The 25,348-nt window shown below is 43.8% G+C and overlaps 1 protein-coding gene across 1 annotated transcript in view; it reads left to right on the top strand.

The window, feature by feature from the left end:
* Window positions 1–25,348, top strand: part of Pip5k1b (phosphatidylinositol-4-phosphate 5-kinase type 1 beta) — a 146,110-nt gene that overhangs the window by 89,076 nt on the left and 31,686 nt on the right. Inside the window, exons 11-12 of the mRNA XM_051146270.1 lie at window positions 2,066–2,221; window positions 5,460–5,604. Of these exons, the coding sequence (XP_051002227.1) occupies window positions 2,066–2,221; window positions 5,460–5,604 (301 nt within the window). The remainder of the gene's footprint in view (window positions 1–2,065; window positions 2,222–5,459; window positions 5,605–25,348) is intronic.

Raw genomic sequence — 25,348 nt, 5'->3', positions numbered from 1 at the left:
ATTATGTTTCCTAAAACAGTGAGGAAGGTCATATCTCTTTAGACTAGTTTGAAATTCTGAGTGTCTGTTTTAATTGAGACTAGTTGAGACTTGCATCTGAGTTCACATTCAACCTCTGAAATCCTCATGAAGCCTTCATATTCTTACAGAAATAGTTCAACCTTGCAGCTCATCTGAGGTGTCAGGGACCCCTAGCAGTCCCCAAACCACAGCTCCTATTCTCTGACTTAGACATTAAAAAAAAAAAAAAAAAAAAAAGCTCTACTTAGAGATCTAAAGATACTATAGCAAAGGGAGAGATGTGTCACTGTTCATAAAAGAGTGACAAAAGCAGAGGGAGTGTTACAGCAGACACCGGCGGCATGTGAGTGATCACTTCCACCCTGTAAAGGAAAAGTTTGCATTGCGAAAGAAAACCTTGATCTACTAATGGAATGCTAAGGAGCTAGAAAATCAGTTAATCAGTGAAGAAAACGAGGAAGGCCCCTGAGGTCCGCTCTCTAACCCTGTGTGACCTGGAACAAGCCCACGTCTCTGCCCTCTGTCTCTAGGCCTGTAAAAGGGCCAGCCTCCCTTAGACATTTCAGCAGTTTGGGAAATGCAGTGTGAGTGTTGGCTTCTAGACTAAAGCCCTGGTCCAAGGACATTACGTGTCATGATGATGATATTAATACAAATCTGCTTGAGGGAAAGCTAAGCCTTCACTCTCCTGGAAGGAGGGACTGTGCTCACTCTTCTTCCCTTATTTGTGAACCCCAAAGTCCTTCTCCAAATAATCTCTTCAAACCTGTCCACAGGAAGTCCTAATGAGCCATGTGATCCAAACTTGAGAGTCCCAAAGCTAAACATGATGACAAATCCGTTTGCTGTCCGCTCACCCCTTTAAGCAAACCTCCAAAGGACTGCTGCCAGTAACAAGTTCAGGGGGTGCGTAAACAGGCCCCAGCTTCCCTCTTTCCCTCCAACTTCCTCTAAAGGAATACTCTAGCACTGTGGGCCAGGAAGAGTAGCTGTAGGCAGGCCTGAACATTAGTGAGAAAGATCAGACCGCAGCCTAAGCAGCGCCTACCAAAGTGTCCTCTGTGGAACCACCGGCTCTGGCAAGCGTGGCGCCTTAGGGAAGCACATTTTCACTGACCCGGTCATGTTCTCAGCACGCTTTTCAGCTTGGAGAACACCAATGCCGTTCAGATAGAGATGGGAGTGACAAGGCCAAAGGGAAGGAAAGTTTAGTGGAAAATCACAAAGAAAGAACCAACCAGAAGTAACTTGGCTAAACTGGGCAACATGCATATATGATTAAACACTGACACATTTAGAAAGTCCTGGTCCCTGGCTTTAAAAAACTGGGGTCATGAGAACTCTCCGCCATCGGCACTTACCAACTTACTCAGTCTCTCCCAGCATAAGAAAAACAGGGAGGAGGAGGGGCAATTCTTTAGCAAAAACAAAAAACATGAAGTTCACCTCAAAAGCCAAGGAAAGTTCAATTTAGAATATTTTTCTTAAAATCAAGCCATTTTGAACAAATAATATAGCCAAAAACAGATATATATATATATGAATTATGTCTAAAATATTAACAAATAAATAGAATATTAGATTTAGGAATCTGAATCTGATTCTTTAAGTTTTGTTTGTTTAGTTCTGTAGTTGGTTTTTTGTTGTTGTTGTTTTGGTTTGGTTTTGGTTCTTCGAGACAGGGTTTCTCTATGTAACAGCTCTAGCTGTCTTGGAATGCTCTCTTTGTAGACCAGGCTGGCCTTGAACTCACAGAGATCCTCCTGCCTCTGCCTCCCAAGTGCTGGGATTAAAAGCATGGGCTACCACCGCCTGGCTTTGTAGTTGTTTTAAGACAGGATCTCATTGTGTAACCTGAGCCAGCCTCAACTTCTTCCGCCTCAGCCTCTCAGTACTAGGAGTGGCACTGTGCCTGGCTTTATAGTGAGTCACCAGCCCACTGTGCCTGGCTGTGGAGCAGGTTGCTGGCCCACTGTGCCTGGCTTTGGAGCGGGTCACCAGCCCAGTGTGCCTGGCTTTACAACTACTCATCCTTGCTGTCTAGTTCTGAAGGCCTCACCTTCTAAGAAACGGTGTAACTCCATCGCCGCGTTGAAGGCAACCTCCCAGGAGATTGTGTCCTCCATCAGCCAGGAATGGAAGGATGAAAAGCGCGATTTGTTAACGGAAGGGCAGAGTTTCAGCAGCCTGGATGAAGAAGGTAAACACTTGCAGCTTTCTAAAACAGAAAAATTCTGGCAAATTCAGTGAGTAGTATAAAGTCACAGTAGAAAAATTAGAGAACACATGTTCCAACAGATAGCCTATTAACAAACTTTTATAGGGCTATACAAGGTACTGTAAATTTATATAAATATGAAATGCCACAAAATAATGCATGACATATGACTTATTATAAAAAAGTGAATACTTAGATATTTAAATAAAACATCTATAATCTACCAATTTAATGATGACAAATGCTGACATATTGGCATTTGTTTTCTTAAATTTCATTCTTTGTGTGCATTACAGACATGTACATGCAAATACACCTATGTGCACACGTGTAAGTGATGTAATAAACCTTTTCAGTTATTTAGGGCAGCTTTGGTGACTTTAAATAAATGTTAGAATTTGTTTATTTAGTATGAATGTGGATGTATTCCTTGGATAAACAGGTATGGACTTTTTGTACCTTTTTAAAGAACTGTGTGTTCTGACTGTCTGATACTGCTCTATAGCCATTTTATCTTTTTCTTTCTCTATGGCTTGCTGGCTAGCACTGATGATACAGTGATAAACACAGTGATAACTCTAGGCAGCCTTGCCTTGCCCTGATTTTAAAGGCAGTGTATCCAACAGTTCACTGTTTAAAATGAAGATTGTTGTCTTTCATACCAATTGCCAGACCAAGAAACCTTTTCTTATTTGGAATTTGCCAGAAAGTTTTTAACCAAACAAGAGTACTGGTTGTTTGGTTGTTTGTTTTGTTTTGTTTTTTAAGGTTTATTTATTTATTATGTATACAATGTTTTACCTGCGTGTATGCCTGCCTGCCAGAAGGGGGCACCAGATCTCATTACAGATGGTTATTAGCCACCATGTGGTTGCTGGGAATTGAACTCCGGACCTTTGGAAGAGCAGCCAGTGCTCTTAACCTCTGAGCCATCTTTCCAGCCCTGAGTACTGGGTTTTATTAAATGCTCTTTTCTATCTACTGAGTTGATAATTTGAATTTTCTGTTTTAATCCAATAAGGGGGAGTGATGAGATATATATATTATCATTATTACTTCTTGGTCTTTTTAGGATTTTTTTTGTTTGTGTGCTTTGGTTTTTGGTTTTTTAAAACAGGGTTTCTCTGTGTAGCCCTGGAACTGGCTCTGCAGACCAGGCTGGCCTCAAGCTTACAGAGTATGTGTCATGACGATGAGGTCTTTTGGTTAACAACAAATGTAGACTTTTTTCCTTAAATCAGTATATTTTTGGAGACTCTCCAAAGTGTCTCGAGGGGCGGGGGGCAGCTTTTGTTGGCTTGTTTGTTTGGTTTTAGCTTTTCGAGATAGGGTTTCTCGGCATAGCCTTGGCTAGCCTGGACTTGCTTTGTAGACCAGGCTGGCCTCGAACTCACAGAGATCCACCTGCCTCTACCTTCCCAAGTGTTGGGACTGCAAGCATGCACCAGAATGCTCAACTTCTTCATATTCTTATTATGTCCAGAGTTACTTCAAGGAGAGTTCGTGAGTTGTCCATGGTGGTTAATATTGTCCACTTGGTGGGTCCTGGAGTCACCTAGGTGATAAACCTCTAGCCATATCTGTAAAGAATTGTCTAGATTAGTTTAACTTCTGGGCATGCCCATTAGAGAGTATCTTTCTTGATTAGGTTAACTGAGGTGGAAAAGGCCCACCCTGAAATTGGGCATCACCATTCCCTGGACTGCAGTTCATCCTGGACTGCATAAAAATGAGGAAGCTAGCTGAGCATAAACGTTCATTCCTGTCTGCTTCCTGACTGCAGGTGAATCTGAGCAGCTACCTGGAGCTTCCGCTGCCGAGACTTTCCCACCATGGTGGATGACAGCCTGGAACTGGCAGCCGAAATATAAACAACCCTTCCTTTCTTGAGTCGTTCTTGTCAGGTTATTTTGTTCCAGCAACAGGACAAGTAACCAGGACGTGGCCCTTGGTCCTCTCTGTACAGATGGCAGCGGTTCCTGGTAGACACTCACCCCTTTCCTCTAAGCTGCCTTCTGTTGGCCTCCAGTCAGTACGCTGCCTGATTTCTAAGAACATGCTTAGGACATGTCAAAAAATGGTACACGTCCACAGTTTGAGAAACAGAACAAAACTTTGTTTTCTTCTTAACTCTTGTTTTAACGGGCACTTTGCTTTTAGTTTGGTTTTGTGTTTTAAATTGAGTTTCTAGGCTGGCCTTGAATTCACAACTGGCATGTCTCAGGCTCCCCAGTAGCTATAGTAAAATTAAATATACTCCATTGTTCCCGGAATACCTGGAAACAGAGGAAATAGTACACCTGTGATGGGTTTGGGGATTTTTTTTTTCTTCACATGAATTATTGGACCCATTGCTCACAGATTTGGCAACCACTTCACGTGTTATCTAAACATCAGAATTTAAAATATCTAAAGTTCAGCCTTTCCTTTCCCTGCTCCCCTTTCCCTCTAAGCTATACCCTCTACCTCATCAAATATACTCCTTCAAATCCAAAATTTGAGGGCTGGAATTACATTGGTGGTGGGGGGACTTGCTAGCTTGTGTAGTGCCCTAGATTCAGCCAAAACTACTACCAACACAAAAACAAAAACACTCAAACTGCTGACCTGGAGGGTTCCTCCTTCCTGACAGTGGAGGGCCCTGGATGTAAATACTTCCTTGGACTCCTAAGATTTTAAGTAGGGAGAAAAGCTTTCTCACTTATATAAAGGCAGCCTTGCTATCAAAAGAGGATGTCAAGAAGAAGTCAAGTCCAGAAGTCTGTGTGGTCTTAAATGGGACGAGATGCCACTGGCTGTTCTGCTGACAGGTCCCTTGAAGTCGGCCTCTCACCTGGAAAGCAAAGCCGGTCCTCTCTCCTCATGCATCTGCCAATCATACTTTTCATCTCTGCCAGATTATCTCCTTAAGCTCCTAGGAGTTGTTATAGCATTATTTTGAAAGAGTGAATCACTTTATTAGGTTTTTAAAAGACCATCCCTAATGTCATTGCCGTAAGCCATTTTGTAAATTGTTGTCATTTCCTTTCTATTTAACCTGTTTGCAAGCAGCTATTTTACATTTCTGTTGTAGTCCAAAAGAGCACAGTTAATTCTTAATTTCATTTGCAGCCTGAGACATAAAGTGAATGCTTCTGACTCCTGTTAAGTTATTACAGACCCTAAAGTGGCATGTGTTACTGAGATTCACGAGTGCATGCGTTTGCTCTCACCCCTCCAGCCCTGGGATCCCGGCACAGGCCCGACCTGGTACCCAGCACTCCATCATTATTTGAAGCGGCTTCTTTAGCGACCACAATATCATCTTCTTCCTTATATGTCAGCGAACACTGTCCACAAGACAGGACTACGCTTTATTCAAACAGGTAACGCTCCGTGCTGTCATCTTGCCAATCAGGTTGTTTGGTACTCTGTCATCCTTGGGCCTACAGCGGTATCTTTGAGGTTGTGTTCCTAGCAACTAGACATGCCAGTCCCTGCCTCATGTGTAAAGAAAAAGGGCGTTCTTTTTATTTTTTATTTTATTTATTTATTTATTTATTTAGCAGTAGGAAAAAAATTTTTTTCAGAAAAATGATCATTTCCCCTTGCAGTTAATCATTATGTTTTTGTAGAAATGTTATAAATAGTTATACCCTTGGCTCCGTGCAAAAAGACAAAGCTTTCGTCAATTGGGGGGGGGGGTGTGCATGCAAGTGTCCACCTGTGCACACACATGTGGCCATTCACATGTATGAGAGTGAGTATGTCTGTGCCCGTGTACACGTGGAGTTCAAAGGATGACCTGCATGGGTCAGTCATCACCTTTTGCTTTTTTTCCCGTGTACACGTGGAGTTCAAAGGATGACCTGCATGGGTCAGTCATCACCTTTTGCTTTTTTTGTGATAGGGTCTCTGTTTTCCTGCTGTATGAACAAGGCTAGGTGGCCCGTGAGCTGCCAAGAGTCTCCTGTCTGCCTCTGAGGTTCGGGGTGGAGATGCTCAGGCTGTGTGTCAGCTTTTATGTGCACTTTGGGGATTCAAAATTAGGTCCTCAAATCTGGTTGTGTAGCAAGAGGCTTTGTTTGTTTGTTTTACCACTAAGCTGTGTTTGTAGCCTTTTACTGCCCCCCCCACCCCAACATCCTTTTTTTTTTTTTTTTTGAGACAGGGCTCATATAGCACAAGCTAGCCTTGAACTCATGGCCAAGGTGTACACCCTCATACCCAGACACACCCATCAGTACTCTCTTATGTGTATACTTTTTTTATTTGCTGATGTCACCAGGGATTGAACCCCGGGGCCTCAGGAGTGCTCAGCAAGCACCCTGCCACTGTGCTACATCCCATCCCCTGAGTAGATTCTTCAAAACAGCCTCTCTTCCTGCATATTTCTCATGTAGCTACTTTTAAGTTTTATACCCTGTTTGTATGTGAGACCTTAATGACCGTGGTAGAAAGAATGATATTGGTGACTCAGAGCTACCACGTCTGTGAGTCAGGAGTTCAGCATGGTCTTTGGCAAGCTAAAGGGTGGTGATTGTGTCTGCATATCAGTTGTATTTTGTGGCTCTACCTTTCTCTCTTGGCTGCATAGACGAGTCCATGGCATGGGGTAGTAAGTGAAGCAACAACAGAACAAGGCGAGGCAGTTGGGCCTGGTTTGGGCTGGTTCACCTAAAGAACCACAAGGAAAGTTCCTCTGCTGATGATTTAAGTCATTTAAATTACATTTGATTTGGGCAGCTTTCTTGGCTTAAAGAAATGTAAAGGGATGTATATATAATAGCTTACTTAAAATGAATGCGGGCCATGAAGGTTCAAATTTGGCTTCTCAGTTAGTCAAGCCACTGTACATGTGGTGCAGCAGATGCGAGAGGCTGCACCCCACGAGTGTGAGCAGCAGTTCAGAGGGTGGCAAGAAAGTCACAGGAGGGTCTCAGCAGTGTTCAGAACAACTCTGAGAGAACAATGGTGCTTTATATATATATATATATATATATATATATATATATAGTTTGCTATTGTAGTCAGTATCAGGCAGGTACAGTTCAGTGCACTTTTGAACCATTTACCAAAATTTTCAGCATTAAGGGAATGGTATTGGGAGTTAGGGTTTTGTTGTTTGGTGTCAGAAGGGTTTTTTGTTTGTTTGTTTGTTTGTTTGTTTGTTTTAGATTTATTTATTTGAATTGCCCCTTCTCTTAATAAAAGCTATTAAGTTCCTGGGCATTTGCAAGGTTCTTCGGGCTCTGGCCTCCTCCTGAAGCCCATTCTTATGGCCAGCTGGAAGCTAGCTAGCTCTCCATGCCCAGGTGTCTGTGCGCTCTCAGCACTGTGCACTTTTTCTCCTGCTGATGCTGGCTAGTCTACAGATTTGCATGGGGGAAATGGAACAGAAAGCCTTTTATCTATAATACTCCGACCTTCTTCCTTTTCTTTTTGGATGTTAGGTTGCTTTAAGCTGTTTTCTCTGGCGCTCTACTGTGGTATTTGGTGTCTTTTACTTAGCTATCAATCAGGGTTCCGTTGTAAGAAGAAAAAAGTACTCCATTGGAAGCAGAAGGGAGCTGTGCGGGAAGGCTGGTAGAGAGGTGCTGATCAGTCTCAGTTGGCTTCGCTGAGCCTGCTGAGCTGGGGCACTGCACTCTGGGTGGTACTCAACCTGTGCCCGGAAACAACTGAGAAAGCCCTTCTGAGATTCCAGAATGTACTTAAAGCAAGCCAACAAATAAAGCTGGGCATGGTGACGCACGCCATTAGTCCCAGCATTCGGGAGGCAGAGGCAGGTGGATCGCTGTGAGTTTGAGGCTAGCCTGGTCTATAAAGCAAGTCCAGGACAGCCAAGGTTCCACAGAGAAACCCTGTCTCAAAAAAACAAAAACAAAAACAAACAAACAAGCTAACAAATAAACTCAAGCAGCTTCATTCACTCTTCCTGGCATTTCTTCTCAGCTGGTGAGGAGAGCCCCAGGAGCCTCCAGGCCCCACCCTCTGCTTCATCCCCTGCCTGCTCTCACCCACAGGCATTTCTGCTGTTAGCCTTGTGTACAAAAGCTGAAAGGTCTACCACACGCCTTAGCTTTTCCTTAGGGAAATCATATGGATGGAAATCATATGGATCAGAGACTTGGGGAAGCTAATAACCCTGAAGAGAAATAACGGCCCAAGAGCCCCTGGGAATGAACACCCTGAATGCCCAACCCACCGTGGCCAGCCCTGCTTACTTAGCAGGGAGGTCTAAGCAGCAAACCATAAAGCCATGCTCGTACCATGCTTCCATCATGTTCTTCAGTGTTGTGCGTGGTCGTTCTTGAAGTGAGAAGTTGACATGATCCTAAGTCTCCTCTGACCCACTACAGTTTTTAAAAACCAAATACAGGCAGCCTAAGAAGAAAATGCATTGAAACGGGAAAAGAGAAAGTACATCAAATATTGGCATTGCAATTTACATCTGAGATATTTTTCTGTTTCACTGTGAATCTTATTTCTGTTCCAAGTGGCCTGCTTTCTCATTTTAACATTATGTTATCCTTATCTTGTTCATATAAGCTATAAATATTTCAAGGAACTGCTGTGCTCCTCTGTCTCTTTAGAGCCCTTAACGTTAGGGCATTGACTAGCACCCAGATAAGTCCACACCCAACTTATCTACTGCAGTGGGAAATGGCTGTCTCTAGAGTTCTTTTATTTTTAGAGGATGATTCTTTGTGACTTTTAAAGTTGTGTTGCTTCCTAGAATCCATTTCTGGTTTGTTAAGTATGCTCTAAAAATTGACTAGGAAGCAAAGAAAAAAGTTATACTGCCTTAAAAGTATATAATTAACTTCTGAATGAGAGTATATGTCCTGTGGGCATGGGCGTGTGTGTGTGTGTGTGTGTGCGCGCGCGCGCGCGCACGCGCGCACGTGTGCACGCGTGCTCTCTAGTGCTGGGATGAGGATGGTATGCACATGTGCATGTGAAGCCAGAGGCCAGTAGCTATCTGTCTTGCTTCCTGAGATGGGATCTGCCTGTCATAGCCTACCCAGTGCTTGGCTTCCCCAGTGCTTGGCCTACCCAGTGCTTAGCCTCCCTCATGGTTGGCCTCCCCCATGCTTGGCCTCCCCAGTGCTTAGCCTCCCCAGTGCTTCGCCTCTCCAGTCCTTGGCCTCCCCCATCTTTGGCCTTCCCAGTGCTTTGCCTCCCCAGTGCTGAGTCTAGAGACTATTCTGCCTCACCTGGCTTTTTACATGGTGCTGGGAATCTGAACTCAGGTTCTCATGATTCCTCACAAGTACTTTACCAGCGGTGCCGTCTCCGCAGTGCCAGGAGTACATATTTAAAGGCTCTACTACGTGATCTCAGGCTAGAGGGTGCAGATCACGGGAACACAGAGACACGCCATCCGCAACCTGCTTCACAAACAAATCACGGGTGTGTAAGTTCTGAGTTCCTGGTGCTTGAATTTTCCTTTCCTACAAAGGAATCTGTTCTTTTTAAGGAAGTACAAATTGAGCGCTAAGAACTAGAGGGGCAAATAGGTTTTATCTCAAAACTAAGAGCAATTCAGCTTAATGTTGTAAAATAAGTTATGTGCATGAATATTCATTCTCTCCGTGTGACTTCCTGCACAGTTGGGAGTGGAGCTGTGGCTCTGATTATGCATAGAGACTGAAAGCTCACTTCATCCCCATGCATCTGTGCTCTCCCACCACACAGGCCCTTACCAGTATCACTGGGGTAGCCAGTCTCATATATCTGCTCCTGTTTTGCTAGTGGCTGTCTCTAACAGCTGGTCCACTTTAGCAGCACAGAGTTTTATGAGAAGAGCAGATACCATAGGAGAAGCAACTGGCCATTTAACCAAGAGAGGCCAGCTGGCCAAGCCTTCCTAACTGCTGAGTCCAGCGTGTAGATCCCAGGCTGGTCCCGAAGAGCAGACAGCAGTCCTGAGCCCTCTTCCTCCTGCCTGAGTATTGTCAACCTAGGAGCCAATGAGTTGATTCCTGTAGCAAGTTTCTCCTGGACCCCAATCTGGGATTGCTCAGCCCCCATGGGTGAGATCTTGTAAGTGTTAACTTTTCAATCAGGCCTCACCAGACTTTTTTGGGCCTTTCTGCTTCTTCCCCTGGTATCTTCAGCCTTGCAGACAGTCTGGCTTACTCCCCTGCCTCAGGTATTTCTCTTGCTTTTTCACCATAAGAAGTTGCCACTTAGAACATCATCCCTCAAAGTGCCACTTCCATCCCTGTAACCCTAGGCAACTGGTTCACTTTTGTGTGCCACAGCTTCTCCATCTGTAAGAGGTCCCAATTGGTAATAAGTGAATTATACCTTGGCCCAAAAGGCTTGCTATGCAGATGAGCTGGAAAAAAAAAAGCCACAAAGCAATTAAAATGCCTCCCAGAGCAGGCTGCCATCAAATCATCTGTTAACATAAATAGCCAAGCACTTCAAGGCTTGACCACCTTGTAGCTTCCTCCTAAGTTCCTCTGGAAAAGGTAAAATATAACTGTTTTTGGCAGAAGATATCAGATGACACTTTACTACTCAGGGCCAGCCCCCCCCCCAAAAAAAAAAAATCCACTTAGAATTGTAAAGTAAACTGATTTAGAGAGTTCAGGAAGGCTTGTGGGGAGGGGAGAAGTGGCAGAAACCCAAGAAATCCCCCTAGGAACCAGCTCCCACAATGCCCCTGCTACCTGGGACCAATGGCCAACCTTCAAGCAGGGACAGTGGAAGATGACACCAGCTAAAAGAGCTGAGACAGTGGCGGGAGCACTGCCAACACCCAGAGACAAGACAGAAATAAGGAAGGAGGAAAATGGGGGTGAAGGGAGCCAGAACCTCCTGCCCTCACCTCCTCATCTGTGTTCTGCCACATCTCAGCTGGCAGCTCTGGCAAAGGAAACTATTGAATGCAGGTTGTCCTAGCATGGAGGCCGTAGAGTTGCAAAGTGCAGTGCAGACCAGATACAGATTACACAACAACAACAGCAACAAACACACACACACACACACACACACACACACACACACACACACACACACACACAAAACAAGTTAGAGTAACATCTTTTTTAAAAAGAAGGAAGGGAAGCCGGGTGTGGTGGCACACATCTTTAATCCCAGCGCTCGGGAGGCAGAGGCAGGCGGAGTGAGTTTGAGGCCAGCCTGGTCTACAGAGTGAGTTCAGGACAGCCAAGGCTACACAGAGAAACCCTGTCTTGGGCCTTGGGGGGCAGGGGTGGGGAGTGGGGGGAAGGGGTGGGAAAAGAATTGCAAAGATCAAAGCTTTACAAAGGAGAGTGCACACAAGAACAGGAATCCACTTCAACTCCTACAAAACGAGTCACGGAGCCTGTTTATTAACATGCCGGTGGAATAGTACTATGTAAAATAGCTGCAATTTTCTAATGATCTATGCAATTAGAGACTTCGGTATTTACCAAAGTGTCTGGCTTTCCTGGGTGCTGTGCTGGAGGGACTGCTGGCTATAAATACCCTCTTGGCTAATTCCAGGCCCACGGAGTAGACAAAGCAGTGTTTTAGCTCAGGAATTGATCAGGGAAGGCTGATGAGCCTGAGGAATCCAGGTGAGACTGCAGACGCACTGTGGAGGAGGAGGAGCTATAGAGCACATTATGGCTTCTGAACCTATAGCTCTAACAGCCATCAACTGGCTGTAACTCAGCCTGGAGCAAATACTCCTGAGCAAGGTCATACAATGTCTCTTTTGTCTTCTGAGAAAGTAGATCACCAAATCAAAGTTCACATTCCTGAGGCTCCTGAGGCAAAGCCTTCCCAAGGGCGGCTGGTAGGAAGAAGACTTTGGCAGTCAAGCTGGGGCTACTAGGGGCTGTGAGGGAGGCCTATTTTGTGTCATTCCAGTTGTATCTGTGGCATGCAAGCACCTCAGAAACTTCACAATGTCTTTGCCTGTTGGTTTTAATTCTTCTGTGGCCCCAGAAAGCTAAGGGAGGACCTTGGATTTCCAGCATGTCTTCTGCACCTGGATTTTACCAAATGGCTCTCTCTCTCTCTCTCTCTCTCTCTCTCTCTCTCTCTCTCTCTCTCTCTCTCTCTCTCTCTCTCTCTCTCTCTCTCTCTCTCTCTCTCTCTCTCTCTCGCTCTCTTTCGCTCTTATAAACTATAGAACTGCTTCTGAAGTGATTGGCTTTTCAAATCATCCTTCACAGATCTCTGCATGGGTAGGAAATTGAAGTGAGTTTTTCAGATACATGACATTTTATGAATAATTTAGGGCTCGGAGGTAATTTGAACAGTCTTCTCTTCTTTTAAGAGATTGATGCATAGTATTATTTCTAGATGCCTTTCGTATATTAGTAAGATACTTTTCATGGGTTCAACTTGTAAATAAACTATTGCCAAAAAGAAGGAGGTGTGTGTGGTGACTCTTTTGGCCAGACTTTAGATATCCTAAATGACAGAGAGAGGGAGAGAGAAAGCTTGGGCATAGAGAGATGGAGATGGATCTGTGGTTATTGATACTGCTCTTGTAGAGGGCTCAGGTTCAGTTCCCAGCACAACCTCAACTCCAGGACCTGATACCCTTGGCCTCTCTGGGCACTCACATGTACACACAGAGACATGCAGATACAAATAATTAAAACTAATGCCTTCTGCCAGATGTGGTGACACACACCTTAAATCCCAGCACTTGGGAGGCATAGATAAACTGGTCTCTGTGAGTTCCAAAGGAGCTTGGCCTGCAGAAGCAGCCACAGGCCATCCAGCCATCCAGCGCTATACAATGAAACCTTGTCTTTAAAACATAAAGCTAGCAGCCAGGCGGTGGTGGTGCACGCCTGTAATCCTAGCACTTGGGAGGCAGAGGCAGGCAGATTGCTGTGAGTTCAAGGCTAGCCTGGTCTACAAAGCGAGTCCAGGATAGTCAAGGCTACACAGAGAAACCCTGTCTCGAAAAACCCAAAAAATAAAATAAAGCTAGCTTTGTTTTCATTCTCTGTCTCTCACATCTTGGCTCTAAAAAACTAAATCCTTGCTCAGGCTGAGGCAGGCAGATCTCTGTAGATTAAAGGACAGCTTGGTCTATATATAAGAAGTTCCAGGCTAGCCATAGCTACATAGTAAGGCCCTGTCTCACAAAACAAAAACAAACAAACAAAAATGATTTTCCTTGACTTCAAGGGAAATGTGTCACAGTGGGTGTGTCTTGTCTGGCTTCCTTCACTGGCCTTCCAGAGAAATGCTTCCCCTGTGATTAGTGCACCCACCTGTCCAAACAGGGTCCTTGAGGGCTTCTTACACACACAAAAGTGGGGGTGGCTGGAGTAACTATGGCAGACAGTAAACTCTGTGTGGTAGTTGAGGTACATCCTGGCTCCTTCAGGGAGCAAAGTGCCTATGTTTGCAGATGATTTTAAGAACAGGGCCTTGGTGCCTTTCTTCAGATTTAGTTGTAAAGGTACTGATCAAAAGTACCTTTGACTCTGGCCAGTACCAAAGTTGTGTCCCAGCTCAGGCCTGAGGCCTAAAGCCAAATGCTCTTGCTCCCCAGCTGTCCTTGACCTCCCTGCATCGGAGGTCCTTGGTAATAGCTAAACAGAGAATTTCTTTAATCCCCGTGGATTTCACTGCCTCTTTTTGTTTTATGTGAGGGTCACTTGGACCCTACTGGACCTTTAGAAAGCTCCCTCTCAGTCCTGGCCTTTTGAATCTGCCCATTTGGTTGGTCCTCTTGACTGACCGACCTTTGGCTGGATCCTTTACTGAAGCTTAGCATATGCACATTAGCTTCCTACCCTAGATAGATGCTGATCACATGGTCTTTCAGAGGGAAGTGCCCATCCAGGATAATCCCTGTCAGCCCAGCTGCCCTCACCACCTTGGCTTCTCTTTGACATGGTCCCCACTGGCCCATCTGTCATACCCTCTTAATATACTTCTTACGTTACACACATAAGTTAATGCTGAATGTCTGAACCTGCACTTCATGGAGGGTGAACTTGGAGGCTCATGCTACCCGCCCAGCCACTTCCTCTGCTCCATCTAGGGGCCTTCCGGTGCAGAATGTTGCCTGAAGACTGAGTCTACTTTTGTTTCTCTGACAAATATACAGGAAGAGGAACCAACATAATTTCTCCCAATACAAGAATAAAGAAGACCCATTTCCTGTTTAGTCTTACTGCTGTCTGCAGGCTGGGCTCTCCGAACGTCTCCTGCATTTAGATGACCAGTTGATCACTGAGCTTGAGGGTGGTGGGTAGTCACAGATGAGAGCCACCCATGGAAACCTGCTACCCAGAGTCATTCACTTCAGAGAGTGTCCCTGCCCGGCCCCTGTAGAGCAAATGTACGCACCGCCCCTGCCTGCTCTGCGTGTTTATTCATAAGAGGTGCAGTATCTGGAGACTTAGGTAAATGCAACTAGAGAAGAGGAGCTAGTGATAAACTCCCAGGTCAGAATGCTCGTAGCCAAAATGCAATTATTAGTTGTCTGCTTTCTGTGATAAGGAAAGATGAAATACATAATGATGGAAAGGAGCTCATTGTGTTTTCTCATCAAACCTCAAGAGTGTTTCTGAAACCAGGTGTGGTGACACACGCCTATAAACCCAGCACTCGGGAGGCAGAGGCAGGTGGATTGCTGTGAGTTTGAGGCCAGCCTGGTCTACAAAGTGAGTCTAGGACAGCCAAAGAGCTACACAGAGAAACCCTGTCTCAAAAAAAACAAAAACAAAAAAACAAAACACACACACACAGAAGAAGAAGAACAAGAAGAGGAGGAGGAGGGGAAGGGGAGGAGGAAGAAGAAGAATGTTTCTGAGTCTTTAAGCACTTAATCTGCAAGAAGTTGTTTTCTCTTTTATTATACACTGCTGCTGAGTGGGCAGGAGAGTGGGTGGGCAGCATTCCAGGGTCCAGCCTAATCTTATCTGGGAAATGAACTGTTAACATCTTTACCTCCCCCAGTAGAAAAAAATGAAACTCAGTCTAATCCCAGAGCTTTGAAAATGGAAGGAACCTTTTGACATCATGTCAGCATCAAGCCCTCTGTTGATTTCCTTTTGTATCAGAATTACTTGCAGACACATGAGCGTGCACACAAACTTGTACACACACACACAAATGTGTATCGTTCTACAGTCAGGTGGCTCTATGAAATCTGCTAGGAGAAAGGACAGGTCTCTGTCCACCTCTACATAGGTGTCCCTCCTCGGATGCTGTGTCTTCAGCTCTCTGGGTTAATCGCTCTCTAGTTCAGCCTGCATCTCTAAGCAGCATGGGTAGGCTGCTGTTTCTGCATCTTTCTTTTGTGCGTTAGCTGATAGCTTCTCCCTGCAGAGAGTAAGTTCATATGTCTTTTCTTAAACCCATGCTTACCTTACCCATGAGATCTCCCTGAACACCCTTCCTGCTGCCTTCCTGGCTCCTTCTGTCACGATTGTGCTCTCTGGTCAGTTTTGAGTACTTCATCGTAACTTTGCAAATACCATAGTATACAGTTAGGTGTTGCTATCTGGGAGGGATTGGAATTCCAGGAATTTCTTCAGATAGCAAAATCCATGGATGCTCAGGTTCCTTACATAAGATGAGGTGTTTGCATATAACCCATGCATGCCCTTCTGTATACTTTGTATCATCTCTGAGTTGCGTATAGAATCTAACAATGTAAATTCTGTATAAATAGCTATTTCACATTGCATTGCATATAAAATAAAGATGGGGGAGGTTAAGATGCAAATTTTTTCTAAAAATTTTTAAGCCTGTTGGTGAAATCTGAGGTTTCCACATCTGCGGAACATAGAACCTAATGTGCTGTGGTCATTTTGATATTTTTGTTGTTGGAGTTTTTTTGTTTGGTAGGGTTGGTTTGGTTGGGTGGTAGTGATTTGTTTTTTCACATCTCCCAAATAGATAATGGCTTCCTTTTGCTTGCTTTGTTATTTGTTTAATTTTGTACATGGAAACAAGTATTTGTTCTACCACTGAGACACATCTCCAGCCTGGTTTATTGATTTTTTTAAAAAAAATATATTTGTCTATATTGAACCTCAAGCTTTCTACATTGTTCATGCCTTTAGAAGGTTTCTCAGAGCCTCTGACCTGTTCCAGTCTGGACTGGTAGCTTCTAGGGCCATGACTTTGGGGCCTTCTTTCTCAGATACCCTAGGTGCGTCTTGTCTGCATCGGCCCCCCGGCTGCTCTGACTCCTGCCTTCCCTGTATTACCTACACTTTCTTTTTATTTTTATTTTTTCCCTTCAGACTTGAAATGCTGATAATTACTTACAAAACACAGCTAACTTAGGAAGGGCCAACGACAATAATCTCTAATAACAGAGGTGGTGGACAAAACAGATGTAAAAACGTAACAAAGAATATTTTTCAGGGTTCAATCAACACTACCAACCTCTTAGGAGACTCTGGCCTGAAATACTCAAACTGACAACTAGCTTCCCCTTCAGTACATGTATTAACAGAAATGAGAGACAGCTGACTATACAGACTTGACTTCAAAAAGTGTTGAAAACAGTAGATCTGTTCGGTTTTTAAGTGAAACTGTGACAGAATAGTTATCAACTCGTCTGAACAGAGTAAGGTGATTATCAGATATCTTTCCATACAATAAATTTGAAGTTTTTAAGTTAAGTTTGGGGCAAAACTTACAAAGTATACACAAAATGTCATTTGTATCCAACACAAAACAGTGCAGTCATATGGACCTAACACAGTGTGCCACCATGCTGGAAAGGGCACTGTCAAATGCTGGCCTCCAGAGAGCCACCAACCCAACACAAAGGCATCAATCCGACTACCCTTTCCAGAGACCTACCCCACCTTGTATTTTTAAATAAATATTGTTACTTTTTGAGACAAAAAAAAAAATTGTTTCCCAGGACACAATCACTAAGTAACCACACTGTCGTTAGGGGGGGTCGTATGAAGGTCACAGCTCCTGCTACTGTGCTCCGGTAGGTCTCTGGATAGTCTACACTTTCTAGTCATGCAGTCTCTTTGCCTTTCCACCAGTGTGTTGGAGTGCCCCGAGGTTTTGCCTCTGTGATGGCTTGTTCTCACTCACAGGCCCTCCTTAGTCTGCATATCCATGGTTTTAGAGTTAGGGAAAGGGGCCTCTGACATTTTATCCCTTTGTTTTCTTTCTTTTTTTCTGCCGTCTCTCTTATGCGTGTAGGAATCTTTCAGTCTTGTCCTCTAGTTTCATTTCCTTTTTATCTTCATTACCATTGATCTTTCTCTCAGTATGTCTGAGTGATTTAATCAGCTTTCTAATCCTTCCCCTGGGTCTTTAATTTCTATTCCCATGTTTTCTAAGGATCCTTCTTTGTTCTCTGAGGTCCCATGTTATAGGAATCGTGTCTTCGAGGGTGTGATTTCTGTCTCTCTCTCTCTCTCTCTTTTCTCTCTCTCTCTCTCTTTTCTCTCTGAAGATATCAGAATGAGTGCCAAAGAGCAAAGACTGCATATCCCTGATAGCAGCGTTGCACATCTTTGCCACAACAGACAATATTTCTTAAATACCTAAGTACATCTGAGGGACTTAAGTCACCTTATAAACACTGTGTTTCAGGAAGACGTGTATTTGTCACTTACCTCTATCAGTGCGTGTAACAATGTGGCTGGCTTTTTCAGCACACATATCCATTCAGCTGTTCAGCCCAGGGGCTGAAAAGCACATCAGTATCCTTATCGCTTGGTTGTTATTCATTGCATGCATTGTCCTGTAATTGGGACAATCTTAAAATTCATGTCCTTGCCTTCATGACCAGAAATGGATCATCATAAACAAGGAATTCTAAGAAAGGCTATCAGTAGGGACCATGACAAGCCCGGAATGGGATATTTTGTTGACAAGTACACAGCCCAGATGGAACTTGAGCCTGGCACATCTTTGCCAACCCAGGAAAGTCGGCTGCCTGGAAGTTGGCTGCAGACTGACATTACGTGGCTAAGATGCTGTGGGCGTCCTATTGCTTTTTTCTTTTTTTCTGAGACACAGTTTCTTTGTGTAGCCTTGGTTATTCTGGACTCACTTTGTAGACCAGGCTGGCCTCAAAATCACAACTATCCTCCTGTCTCTGCCTTCCTGAGTGTTGGGATTAGAGGGGTGCACCACCATGCCCAGTGAGCTTCCTATTTCTATAGCACTTATTAAGTAAGATTTATAGAGTCACTGTATCGATATGAAAATTAAATTTTCATCCGGTCAGTTAGGATTACCAGTAAGTAATGTTCAGTTTTCACAATCTGGCTTAAGATAATCCTGAAGCAAATGTTTGTTAGGTGACTAATGTGTATCACACACTCTGTCAAAAACTTTACGCATATTATTTTATTTAATGGATTTGTTGATGCTGTAAGGTATGCATCTAGGGGTACTACAGGAGTGTGCTGAAAACATACATGATAGGAACACAGAAAAAAAATCAATTCTTACCAAGCACATTGAACACCCAAACTTAACATCATGTAAAAAGCATAATATGAGCTGGGCGGTGGTTGGCACAGGCCTTTAATCCCAGCACTTGAGAGGCAGAGGCAGGCCTCCCAAATCTATGCTGCTTCCATCATTCTGTTCTTCTCTCCTTCACATTTTGATTGATTTCTATTCTGTTGTCCCATAGTCACAAGATGGCTGCCATGGCTTAAGACATTATCTCTTCCCGCCATGGACTCCTGAAGGAAGAAAATGGAGCAAAGGAAAAAAATAGGTGTGAGGGCTAGTGACAGAATGAGACCACCTGAGCCATGTTGAGGATGGAAGGCAAAGTGTTTTATTTAAGGCATGAACTGCCATGCTGCCTCCAAGAGAAAAGAGAGCAGCCCCACCTAAAGGGGAGTTTGGGCTTTTTAGGGTGGTTTGGAGTTGTGCAGGGAAGAGGCAGGAGAGCATTTGTGCAAACGAATTGCTGCATGAAAAAAATAACTGCTATAAGCCAAATCCTTCCGAGGGGACTTCTGGTCCTTAAGGTATCAGAGGGCTCAGCTGGAGAGGTGGCGCAAGGGTGGAGAGCACTTACTGCTCCAGCATGGCTTTAGTTCCCAGCATTCACATGGTAACTCACAGTCATCTGTAAACCCAGTTCCAAGGGATCCAGCACCCTCTCCTGCCTCTGTAGGCACTGAACACACATATATGAAGGCAAAACATTTATACACATTAAAAAAAATAGCTAGGTGTGGTGGCGCACACCTTTAATCCCAGCACTTGGGAGGCAAAGGCAGGTGGATCACTGTGAGTTCGAGGCCAGCCTGGTCTACAAAGTGAGTGCAGGCCAGCCAAGGCTACACAGAGAAACCCTGTCTCAAAAAACCAAAAATAAATAAATTAAATAGATAATAATAATAATAATAATAATAATAATAATAATAATAATAATAATAATAATAATAATGATGATGTTTAAAAGAGTATCAGAATGCTGTGATCAGGCTACAGTGTGGCAATAAGGGTCAGGTGGCTTCTGGAAAATACAGAACATTCAGTTTCCATTTTCTGAAGGAACTGGTTCCCACAAGCATTTTCCATCTTAGTGTCTTAGGCGACTTAACCTTGGGCCAGCCTAATGGGGGATTGGGACTTCTCACTGCAAGGCATCTGCTCCTTTAAGAGGAGCAGTTGTCTAGTTGTGCCTTTAACAGCAAATCGTTCAGATCCAGAAATGTATCACATGTCCATCAGTAGCTGCAAGGGAGGCTGGGAAAAATACTACCTGCCCTAAAACTGCCTTAGAAGAGGAAGAAAAATTATTTTTCTCTGCTGCTACTAGGTTCACCATTGAGGCCCCCATAACAAGAGCAATTGGGTAACAGTCCAATCTTTTGAATAAAATAAAGGAAGTCATACAGATTGATTTAGTAGAGCTTCTTGGGTCAAAGAAGCCTTCTTAGATGTATCCCCAAAGACCCGGGGACTCCTGTGAACTTCTTATGCTGTTTGACATGTAGACAAGTGTGCAGAGGCACAGGTGGACAAAGGCAGTCCAATCACATAGTGCTAAACTGTAAGGCACTAGCAAGCCTGTTGCTCGGACTCTTCCCTGTGTCCCTGTATCTTTCCCCTTCTCTAAAGACTTTCTCAAGGGAAACTGACAACTTGCTTCAGGGCTTTGGGTAAGAGAAGGTCAGAGAGTAAGTGATCTTCTTAGTTTTCTGACCTTCTGTTCTCTGAAATGCCCTGGTGCTGTGTTTTGGAATAATACATGTAGATCTTCCAAGTCCTCAATTCAAGCTTAGAGACTATTAGGAAAGTCAAGGCCTCTGCCTAGTGGGGCAGCAACAGTGTCAAACAGGAAGGTAGGAAGACCCAGGATATTGGGGGTGCTGGAGATAGTGGTTGTGGAGTGGTTGTCGTTTGAAGCAGGGTCTCACTATGTAGACCAGGCTGGCCTCGAACTCACAGAGATCTGCCTGCCTCTGCCTCCCAAGTGCTGGGATTAAAGATGTACGCCACCATGCCTGGCTGGTTTTGTTTTGTCTTATTGAAGCAGGCTTTGTGCTTCTTATGTTTAGACAACTCCAGGTACAATACTGCCCATGGGTCTCTACCCTTCAGACTAAAAGCCTGCTCTGTGAGGTCATTTTCACACTGCACATCCTACACATTGAGTATTTTACAGATCTTGGAGACATTTTATTGGAATTCATTTTAACTGTGAGTTATGCAAGCAATAGTTAGGATTTTATGGCTTTGAGTCATATAATTAGGAACTAGTATTTTGCCCTTTTCCTCCTTGGTTAATAGTACGGGCAATTTCATGGGTGTGTGGGTGAATATGCCTGTGTGTGCCTCTGGAAATCAATCTCAGGTCGCATGCTTCCTCAGGTGCCGTCCACCTTGCTTTTTGAGACAGGGTCTCTCTCACTCTGGCCTGGGTCTCACCAATTAGGCCAGGTTAGTCAGCCATCAGTAGCCACGGCTCCTCTGTCTCTACAGCCCCAGTCCTGAGATCATAATGGTGCACCATGGGTTCTGTGGCTCAAACTCAGTGCCCATGCTTATGTGACAGACACTTTACTGACTAAGCAACCTCTGAGGCCCAGGACATAAATAGTGTATTTCTTTAAATCAGATGGACCCTTGGCATGTTTGTGAGGTGTCTCAAGGATTGGCACACACAGCCAGTTGTGTTGCATTTTGTAAATGTTAAACTGAAAGTTGCCATAACCTAAATGTCCCACACTGCAAAAGTTAAAAGATGAAGGGGTTTTTGCTTCAAGTAAAATTGACTTTGGAGATTTAAAGTGACCTTCCAAGATTTATTTTTCCTCAACTCAGAATTGACAACAAGACAAAGTAGTCTTTTTATTGAGTTGCTGTAACTATGGAAAAATTTCTTAATACCAAGGGGAGAAACTAAGCACAGTCACTAGCTTGGTCGATTAATAATCCTTAGAAAGTTTAATAATAGTCATCTCAATGTCAGCTTCGTGAAAAAAAAAAAAAAGAAAGGAAAATGCTGTCGTACAAAAATCTTCCCTTGACATCCTGGAAAGGATTGGATTCTCTTAATGTAAATAACTGTGAACCAGCTTAATATAAGAAAGCAAGCTGGGTGCAGTGGCATATGCCTATAATCCTAGCACTCAGGGAGGCAGAGACAGACAGATCTCTGTGAGCTCAAGGCCAGCCTGGTCTACAAAGCGAGTCCAGGACAGCCAGGGCTACACAGAGAAACTCTGTCTCAAAAAAGCAAAAGAAAAAAAGAAAGCTGGCTAGGCCTGTGGCACATGTCTGTAATCCCAGCACTTGGAGAGCAGAGGAGAAAGGATCAGCAACTCTGAGCCCTGGTCCACATGACAAGTTCTAGGCCAGCCAGGGCTGCATAGTGAGATCCTGCCTCAGAAACCAGAGAGAAAGGGCAACGCGGGAGGTAGGAAGTGAATTCGTTTTCTTTAGTCATTATTGTTACATGCATGTGTCTGTATGTACACACATATGTATGAATACAGAGTTGCACAACCTGCTGACACAGCACATCAAGTACCAGATTAGCAAGGGGTTGAGTCTTACTGGGAATGGTCTCCCTTAAGGCCTTGCGGTTTTATTGCAATGTTTTCTGGCTATCTGCTCTAATGAGCGGTTCAAAGTTACTGTTTCTAGATCCTCAGCTTGAAATCTACTTTCTCTCCCTCTTAACATTTAGAGAGCATCTGTTTTTTTCTGATAAAGGTCATGGAGTGGTTAAGGATTTTTTTTCCCCCACCCATTATGAAGTATACTGTCCCTTTCCAGTCTACACACACGTCCTCCAGGTTCAGATATTTTCTCTATTTTCTTTTTTATCTGAGTTGGTTTTTTGTAATCAGCAATTTTCTTGTTCATTTCTTTGCCTCTTTTTTTTTTTTTTTTAATCTCCCCTCACTATGATCTCATTTGAAAACCCTAAGCATTGATGTCCACATTTCTTTGGATTTCCCCACCTACTGTCCTATCTTTGGGGGGCCTGTTTTTAAGTGTAATAACCTTATTATTTCATATAACCTATTTCTGAATCCATTCTACCATTATATTTTATTTTCCAAGACCTCTCTTGTCCCAACTGTTTCCTTGTTTAGGAGACTTCTTCTTTTATTCCCAGGCTTGAGTAATTTCACTGAGGATCTAAGTGGTATTGGGGTGTGGGTTTGGGGTGCATTTTCTTCTCCCTTGTAATCTCATCTCCTTCCAATTAGCTTTTCTCCCCGTAGCACGCTTTCTCTCTCTCTCTCTCTCTCTCTCTCTCTCTCTCTCTCTCTCTCTCTCTCTCTCTCTCTCAAAATAGTGGCTTTTCTTAGGTTTCTATGATACTTCGTTGTCCGCTGAGGCTTAATAAAAGTGTGCCACTGTAAATATGCAGAGACAAGGTATGAATTGGCTGTTAACTACCGCTAAGAAAGGGCTCGGGAGAAACGAGGTGATTGCTAATGAGTACAGTTATCTTGCAAGGGACAAAAACATTGTTAATTTGAGTGTGTGGTTGTCACACAACTCTGAACACACTTAAAAAACAACAACATTGAATTATATGCTTTAAGTGAATGCATTGTTCTGTCTGCTCATAATATTTCAATAAAACTATCAAACAAGGGCTGGAGAGGTGGCTCAGAGGTTAAGAGCACTATCCGCTCTTCCAGAGGTCCTGAGTTCAATTCCCTGCAACCACATGCTGGCTCACAAACATCTATAATGAGATCTGATGGGCAGTCACACACTCAGGCAAAACATTGTATACATAATAAATAAATTTTTAAAATAAAAAAAGTATCAAAGGAAAAGTGTAACACTCAAAGCCTAGGTTGGGGCTAGTCGCTTGTTGATTGGCTCTGGGGTGATTGGCCAGAGCTACTAGTGTTAAGAGCCTCTCAGGTCAGATTCCTTCTTCCAGAGGCCCAGCTGGAACAGAAAGGCTGGTTTTGTGGGCTAACCCTACCTCATCCCTGTGGCTGTTCCTAACCTGTGCTGTGACTGGCACACTGAGATCCAGAGGCCCCTGCTCTCCCCACACGCCAGAGACTAAGACTTAAAAAAATAAAAATAAATAGGGTTGAGAAAAACGGTTGTGCAATAGAAAAAGGCTTCTGGGAGGCGATCCGCCTGCTTCCCTGGACTTCTGGCCAGAGGCTGCTGTCCTAACTGCATCCCTCTCCCCAACTAAAGGCACACTTTCCTCTCATTCCTGATTTTTTTTTTAAGGGGGTCTGTGAATCAAGATAGAGAAAAGGAAGTGAGGAGGGAGGCACGTATCAAAAATAGACGATTTGTCTTCTCCAGTTCCTCTGATCCGTTACATTATGTACTGCCGAGATTCCATTTTCATTTAAAATTCTGATTTAGAAAAAACAAAACAGAACAAGCCTGTATTTCTGGACAAGTTATTCTTGTAGCTGCAGAATCAAAAATGTCTAGGCATATCCCTCCCCTATCAAAGGGAAAAATATTATTTTTCATGGGCAGACAGAAAGACCAGTGCTGTCTGAATTCAGAGACCCAATTAAGTTCACTTAAGCATGAGGTTTATGATTGGCTGTTTTGCGATTTAGAAATAAAAGCTGAAGGCCCTGGCCAAGTGCTGAAGCATCCCCTGAGCTATGCCGTGACTGAAGCTCTCACTGCCTCGTAAAGAACAGAGAGAACACATTACTGTGATAGAGAAAGGAAGGAAAGGTTTGCTTTTTAAAAAAACAAAAACAAACCACGTCCTCCTCATACGGCTCTTTGGTCCCAAGGGATTTACCTATACTGAATGTAGGGCTCGGAGCATTAAAATGATGGACAGTAGCCAGCTATGCCCTCTGAAGTACTTGATCAGGCAGCTAACTTGATGCCTGTTTGCATCAGTGCCTAGGACATGTAGCCATATACCCAGGCCACACTTATTAAAGACACAGCAGGTGAATCACTCAGATAAAGAAACCCAGTCACTGTTTGTAGTGCCATTTTGCCACATGTACTGGCACAGCCAAGGCAATTCTGAATTGCCTTGTAACTAAAGCATTTCAGTATCTTAAGACATTAGTCATGACTGACATCTCCAAGATCACCTGTCTCTCTGAGCTGTGCAATTCTTTTCCCAATCTAAATTTTGAAGAAAGAAAAATCAACTTTTTTTTTCCATGCAAGGGATTGATTCTGGGGCCTCCTATGTGCTTTGCACAGCTCTACCACGGAACTCTACCGTAGCCCCTGAAAAGACTCTATTCTCAATGCTGTATTTTAATGATGATGTCAACACGACCTTCCCAAAATATCTCAGATACTCAAAAGTGACTCCATAATGTGAAAAGTCTCATGAGAAAATACAAAAAGTGAGACCTACTTGCTCAAAGATTGTTAACAAGAACATCGTGATGTGTTTTGATTATCTCAGAATTCTGCAAGTTAAAACAAGGTGGTCATGAATTCAAGGCCAGCCTGAGCTACAGAATATATTTAGGGCTAGCCTGGGCTACATAACACACACACACACACACACACACACACACACACACACACACACACACACACACACACAAATGCAGGACATTAAACTAAACTGGGAGCCTGCCAAGTATAGGAACCCATGCAGTTACACAGGTCACAGGCATGGGAAGCCAGCCCTGACACACTCCTAGAAGGAAGGCATTCTCAGTGTATCTGCCGATTATAATACACACTTTTTAG

The sequence above is a fragment of the Acomys russatus genome, chromosome 5 (genome assembly GCF_903995435.1).
Source record: "Acomys russatus chromosome 5, mAcoRus1.1, whole genome shotgun sequence".
Taxonomy (NCBI): domain Eukaryota; kingdom Metazoa; phylum Chordata; class Mammalia; order Rodentia; family Muridae; genus Acomys; species Acomys russatus.
This window is presented reverse-complemented; position numbering and strand designations above follow the sequence as displayed.